Below are 6,670 nucleotides of genomic sequence, written 5' to 3'. Positions count from 1 at the left end.
GGAAAGAGCAGAAGGGGCCCTGGTGTGCATTCATAGACTCTCTCTACTTTGTCAATATTTATGGGAGTATTTTCACCATTGTCTGCATTAGTGTGGACAGATACATTGCTATAAAGCACCCATTCAAAGCTAAGGTTTTCCGATCCCGCAGGAAAGCATTAATGCTATGCGGCATCATTTGGGTTACAGTTTGGCTTTGCAGCCTCCCTGTCTTTGTTTCCCACCCATCTGACAAAGTCAAGTGCTTCCACAACTTGTCAGACAACGTGTGGAGCACTCCCATCATTGTTTCTGTTGAAGTCTTTGGATTTCTCATCCCCATGACTGTGATGGTTTATTGCTCTGCTCAAATCATCTTGACGTTGCAGAACCGGAAACAAGGAGAGGAGAATTGGGCTGAGCAAGTTGCCTGCATGCGAGTTATTGCAGTCAACCTCATAGTGTTCCTTATCTCTTTCACTCCAGCACACCTGGGGATCTTACTTCAGTTCCTTGTAAGGCAGCACATCATTGTGGATTGCAGCATGAAACAAAAAATTAGCCTCTTCATTCAGGTGTCAATGATGTTAGCCAACATCAACTGCTGCCTGGATGCCGTTGGTTACTACTTCATTACAAAAGAATTTCGTGAGACAAATTTAAAGAACTTAAGGAAAACATTTTCTTCTGCTGAGGCTCATTCTGAATGACTAAACTACCTGCTTTAGAAGAATACAAGTTTTCCCTAAAGCTGGTCAGATAAGAGGATCCTAAAGCAGTGTTTGGGGAGGAAGAGAAGCTATTCATTTGTATGCATGCACGTCAAATTTTCGTAAAACATCTTTCTTTCCCATAAAATCATAGAAAATCCAAAAATAAAGAAATGGCCCTAAAACATATGAAAACTAACTCTTTAAAGTCTGCTCAATATCTGGAATAACCTGCCTAAGCAAAAGTATCCATGTTGTCTAATGATGTCTACACCCCCTTCATGCTGCACCCAGCACCACCACTGAGATGCTAGCTCATTCCTCTGACAATGCGAGCTAAATCGAAATGGGCTGAAGGCAGCACTAAAGCACATTCTCAGGTCTGCTCAGAGTTGGCTGCAGGATTTGGTGTTCACTGAGCAAGACCCGCTGGACATGGTATACTGCTTAGCAGAGTTCACAGGTACAACATGGAGGCATTATAGGCAAGTTCACAGGTACAACAATGCTTATTTATAGCACTTATTTCATTGCAAATCTCTTTCAGGAGATTAACTGTTTGGGTAGAGTTGAACCAAAAAGAATTACTAGAAATTGTCCAACTTTGGAGAAGGTTGCAAGCAAAAGTGTGACAGGCACATTGAAACTACCTCTGCGTACCTAGCTTTATTTAATCTCAGATTCCAGTCAAAATTTGGTAACCATGACCACTTCGATTTTTTTGAAGCCCTGCGAGGGTTTTCAGCTAGAGCTACCAGAGTTTGAGACTTGCGAATTTCTCAACTGAATTTTGTAATTGGCATAATACATCAGTGCAATTTTAAAATAGATTATTCATGTGCAAAAGCAATAGTGCACTTGTGGAAACACCATGTAAGAGGAACTGTGAAGAAAACATAATCTATTTACATGTAAGCAAATCAATAATATACATACATGACATCTGCTGACTGATTTTGCACTGCCTTTCTTTGACAAGGATGATACAAGCTGCTATAGTCACACAGAGATTCAGCTTTCTTATTATAAAATTTATTTAGCAGTGTCATTTGAATCTATTGTGACCATTTGCTTCTCTTTAAATGTCTTATAGCAAGGTTCTGGAGAAATTCTATTTTTTTTTTATATTTTTTTTTGACTGTGGCAAATGTTTGTATTTTTAAAAAAAGTTAGCTCATCTCATTACAGCACTCTGCATATTTCCATTTCTAGAAGTACATCTGTTTGTTACAAAAGCTGTTCTTAGAAACACAGCAATAAATAAGGCCTATAAAGAGTTCTGTTGCATGAAAGGGTTTCAATTATCATTTTGTGTGAAAGCCTGAACTAGGACAAGAACAAGTTCCTCTACAAAGATTTCTGAAACAACCCAACTACCTCAGTAGTACTAGTAACGCCCTTCAGAAGCTCACTTTTTTTTGTTTTATATATATATATGATATAGAAATTGTTATATATATAAAAGCAATTTCTATATTATTTGTGTTAATTAGTGTGTTGTTAACTTAATAAAATCCCCTCTTACCCTCACAAATATTAAACTTAAAAACACATTTTTAACTAGTAGCATAACTAAGGGGAGGATGGTGGGGGCTGGGAAGGCACCCGCCCCAAAGACCAACTCAAAAGGAAGTTGGGCGCAGATTTAAAAAAAGAAAAATAGCAGCTGCTGCCATCACTGGTAAACCTCACACTTCTGCTGCAACTACTCAGGACACAACTGCCCAGTGACACGTCTAATTTCAGCTACATGCAGCATTTGAAAACATATCTTCTTTGAATTTCTTGGGGTGACTACAATAATGCAACTCTACAATGTTCATTTGCATAGACAATGCTATACTGCTACTATTATAGATTTCTACACAGGGTTAGGGTTTGTGGTTTTATAGCCCATTAAAAATGGGTAGTCAGAGACTGAGCTTTCCAGGAAGAAAGCTTTGGTTCATACTATTGCAAAGGAAAGTGAATGACTCACTTGTGAATAAACATACAAGAGGACAAGGAAAGGCCATTTACCCCAAAATATCCAGACAATTAGAAAAAAAATACCAAGAAAATAATTTATAAAAACTTCAGTCCCTTCTCCTCGTGCCCTCAGAAATACCACTAAATCCAAACTACCCTTCTACTAAATAATCAGTTATGGATGCTTTAAAAATAATCTCACTTCCCAAGATGTAGGACTAAAAAATCATTGTAATTTTTAAAATGACAGGCAAAAAAGGTGATCTTTCCTTTTAACAAAAAGGAGTTCCTTTCATTTTGAAGAGTTACATTACATTAACATTTCATTTATTAAAAACTCATTAGAGTTTTATTTATCTGCTTCAAGCGGATTCTTCCCTCAGTGCTGCTGATGTATGCATCATCAACTCTGTGTCAGAGGTTTGGTGGTAACTAGCTACAGCAAATCCAGTATCTTAACCTAAAAATGTACTAGGCAGCCAGGACTGACAGTCTGTGATCTAGGGCTAGGGACAGAAGTTGCACACAAACCAGTTTAAGATCAGAAACTGGTTTAAACCTGTGACAGAACAGAAGCTCAGTGCACATAAATCACTTTCAAAACAGCCAAAACTGGTTTAAGATAAGTCTGATGCTACATCCAACCAGGTTTAACTGATTTGCGTCAAACCAGTTTATGCAATGTCTGTCCCAGATCCCTTCCTGATTCAAGTTAAACTTAGTCCCCCAGCATCCCAGGATGCTTTGCAACCCTGGGTTATGCTGTCGGTTCCAGTGGAGCAAGGGCTGCCTTGCCCCTCTGCTCCTTAGCCTGCTTCCGTCAGCCCTTGGGGATGAGGGAAACAGGGAAACAGACCCCCATCCCCCCCTAACAAGGGTCTACATAGCATGTGCAGGGAGGGAAAGCCCCTGAGGTGGGGGCTTTTTGACCCTCAGCAGCCCTTCCCCCATCCCCAGCTGCCAATTGCTTCAGCAGCTGCTCCAGGAGGGATGGAGAAGGAGCCTTCTGGGCTGGGTGCCTTCCTGCGCAGCCCAGCACAGAGGCACTGGGCAGCCCCCACCTTGAGGGACTTCCCTCCACCCCAGCCTCAGGCAGCTGGGGGGGAATTCTTCCCTTCTCAAACCCCAGAGCTGCTTGCCTTAGCCCCGTGTGTCTCAGGCAGCCGAGAGAAGTTCTCCTGCTCCTCTGCAGCTGATTTTCCCACAGCTACTGCAAGTCTGAAGCAAAACTAGTGGCAGGGGAGTGAAAGAATTTCCTTCAACACCCCGAGGCTGCCCCAAGCTATCCCTGAGAACTGCAAAGCTAAGGCAAGCAGCCCTGGGGTTCAGGAGGGGAAGACTTCCCCTCAGCTCCCTTGGGTTGCATGGGCAGGCACCCAGCAGGAGGACTTCTCCTTCCCTCCTATGGCAGAGACTGAAACAAAAAGTCAGCAGCTGGGACAGGTGAGGGGGAAATTCCTTTCAGCTCCCCAGGGCTGCCTGGGCTGGGGAACCCAGGTTGGGGGGGAAGGCTCCCCCAAGGTGGACTACACTAGCTAGCACCATGTCTGAAAGGGACCTGGGGGTCATAATTGACCATAAAATGAATGAGCCACCAGTATGATGCTACAGTTAGCAAAGCAAACAATACATTAAATATGCATTGACTGATGCATCTCAAGGAAAAACTAAGGAAGTTATTCTCCCGTTTTACTTGGCAAGGCTGCATCTGGAATACTGCATCCAGTTCTGGGCACCATACTTCAAGAAGGATGTGGAAAAGCTTGAGAGAGTCCAGAGAAGGGCCACTTGTATGATTTAAGACCTGAAGAGGAAACCATATGAGGAAAGGCTGACAGATATGGGACTGTTCAGCCTAGAAAAGAGAAGGCTTTGGGAGGATTTGGTGGTAGCTTACAGATATATCAAGGATGAGCATCAGGTGCTAGGCAAACAACTATTCACCAAAGCACCCCAGAGGAAAACCAGGAGGAACAGTCCTCAACTCCTAGAAGACGGTTTCAGACTGGATATAAGGAAAAAAACTTCACAGTTCATGTGACCAGACTCTGGAATAGACTCCCAGTGGGGGTGGTACAGGCACCTACCCTGGAGATCTTCAAAAGCAGACTAGACACATACCTTGCTGGGGTTATTTGTCCCCAGCAGTCTTTCCTGCTCAGAGCAGGGGGGCTGGACCCAGTGATCTCACAAGGTCCCTTCCAGCTCTAAACTACTGTAAATCTGTGGACCAGCCCCAGACAAGGGGCTCCTTAACCCCTTGTGCAGGGACACCAAGGGGTTAGGAGCATGTACTAGTGAGACAAAAATCAGGGACACTTGGCCAGCCGACTGTGAAAAATCAGTGGCCAGCCGACTGGAAAACGTGCTCGTGGTCCCTGCCCACTGGCCTGGGTCAGCACAGGCCTCCCCCTGCCTTTCCCAACTGAACTCACATTTCAGTTTACAGCTGGTTGTTAGTTCAACCTACGCAGCTGAGAGGCAAGCTGCCTAGGTTGAATTGATTCTGCCTCAGGCTTTTTTACTGTCTATACTTAGCCCAAGACACTGAACAGAGCTATTATATCTGAAGTCAAGACTATTGTAAAAGGATCTTGATCATTAACTCATTCATTCAACTAAGCGGCAGCACCTTTTAGGCTCAGGCAGGATGGGTGCTGCAAGACCCAAGTAGGCAAGAAGTTGTGGTAGTACCACAGGCTCATGGAGAAATTTAATTCCCCAAGTCTGTAAAACCCAAATTGGGATGCTGTGTGCACACCACGTTGGCACAGAAACAGTTTGCCCTCTGTCCCTGAGCATCAGATGGAAAACTTCCTCTTGTGGAGAGAAGGGCACTCCTTGATGTGGAAATCTGCAAAGACTGGAGCTCTGACTCCAGTGAAAAGAAAACATCATAATTTTTAAGCTTAAAGAAATGCTGTCCTGCTATGAAAAATAGCTATAGGATGGGATGCCACGGCATTTTCAGTCTGTGGTATCTCAGTGTTCTGCAGATAAAATTTGTTCAGGCTATAAAGATCATTTTCCCCCCTGTGTGCTATATGAACAAACCAATGGTAGGATTTGAAAACCAGCTTGGGTTATTTCCTTTTTGTTTATTATTACCTATGATTAATTTTCCTGACCCAATTAATGTTTAAAATTATGTCTTCTATCTTTCTTTCATATGACAAAAGCAGTGTCTGTAGCTTTATCATTGTACGCTTTGGCATTTTTGTTCATTTGGGAGCTCTTGGCCATTGGAGACATTACCAGGGATCACTATGTGAAAGTGATGTCTTCTCTTATACAGAAAATAGAGTGTAGCCTGAACATATTTTAAGTGCCTGGCAATGGCACAGAGAAGGAAATCCAGCTCAGCCTCCCATAACTGTGTGTCAGCTTAATAGGACTATCAGGATTTAAGAAAGGCAAGTTTTTCAATCATGAGTTTTCCCTTTTTTAGTGTATTGACTGCAATTTATTTAAATTCCTTCTCAAAGATGAATGGCATTAAAAAAAAAAACAACCCCCAAACAAGAAAACCCCAAACTTTGACCTACAGCTGTTTCCTTATATATATATATATATATATTAGTATATAGCTTCCTTTAATGTCAATATTGTAACATGTTGTTATCTAAAAAATTAATAAAAACTAACCCCTGCAGCTTGTAAGAATTTTAAGAATGTAAATTGTTAAAGCTTTGTGAAGTTGAATGGTTTTAGAGTTCATTTCTGCTGGAAAATATAGTAGAGCAGTCTCAAAATGATATAGCACTCATGATGAGTAAAACCGAAACATGTTTGACATTTTAAACAACAACAACAAAACACCACAGGTCTAACTCATTATGTTTCTTTATTTCAACTTTAAGACCATGGTTCTCAGAAAAACAAGACCTTTTTTGTTTCTATTTTCTTCCTCTTCTTGCCATATTTAGTCATGCTAAGTGCCTGAATCCAAATTTCTTCTACACAACCACTGGAGAGACTAGTGGCATTCTGATGATGAATAACTACCCACTTGG

At 41.9% G+C, this 6,670-nt stretch overlaps 1 protein-coding gene across 1 annotated transcript in view; it reads left to right on the top strand.

Moving 5' to 3' along the window:
- LOC102375068 (G-protein coupled receptor 55) overlaps positions 1-689 on the top strand; it is a 13,410-nt gene extending 12,721 nt beyond the window's left edge. Inside the window, exon 4 of the mRNA XM_025209424.1 lies at positions 1-689. This exon is cut by the window's left edge and continues 217 nt beyond it. Within this exon, the coding sequence (XP_025065209.1) occupies positions 1-689 (689 nt within the window).
- Positions 690-6,670: the final 5,981 nt, after the last annotated feature.

Source organism: Alligator sinensis, unplaced genomic scaffold (assembly GCF_000455745.1).
Source record: "Alligator sinensis unplaced genomic scaffold, ASM45574v1 scaffold572_1, whole genome shotgun sequence".
Lineage (NCBI taxonomy): Eukaryota > Metazoa > Chordata > Crocodylia > Alligatoridae > Alligator > Alligator sinensis.
Note: the sequence above shows the minus strand (reverse complement) of the source record. Positions and strands in the feature narration are given on the sequence as shown.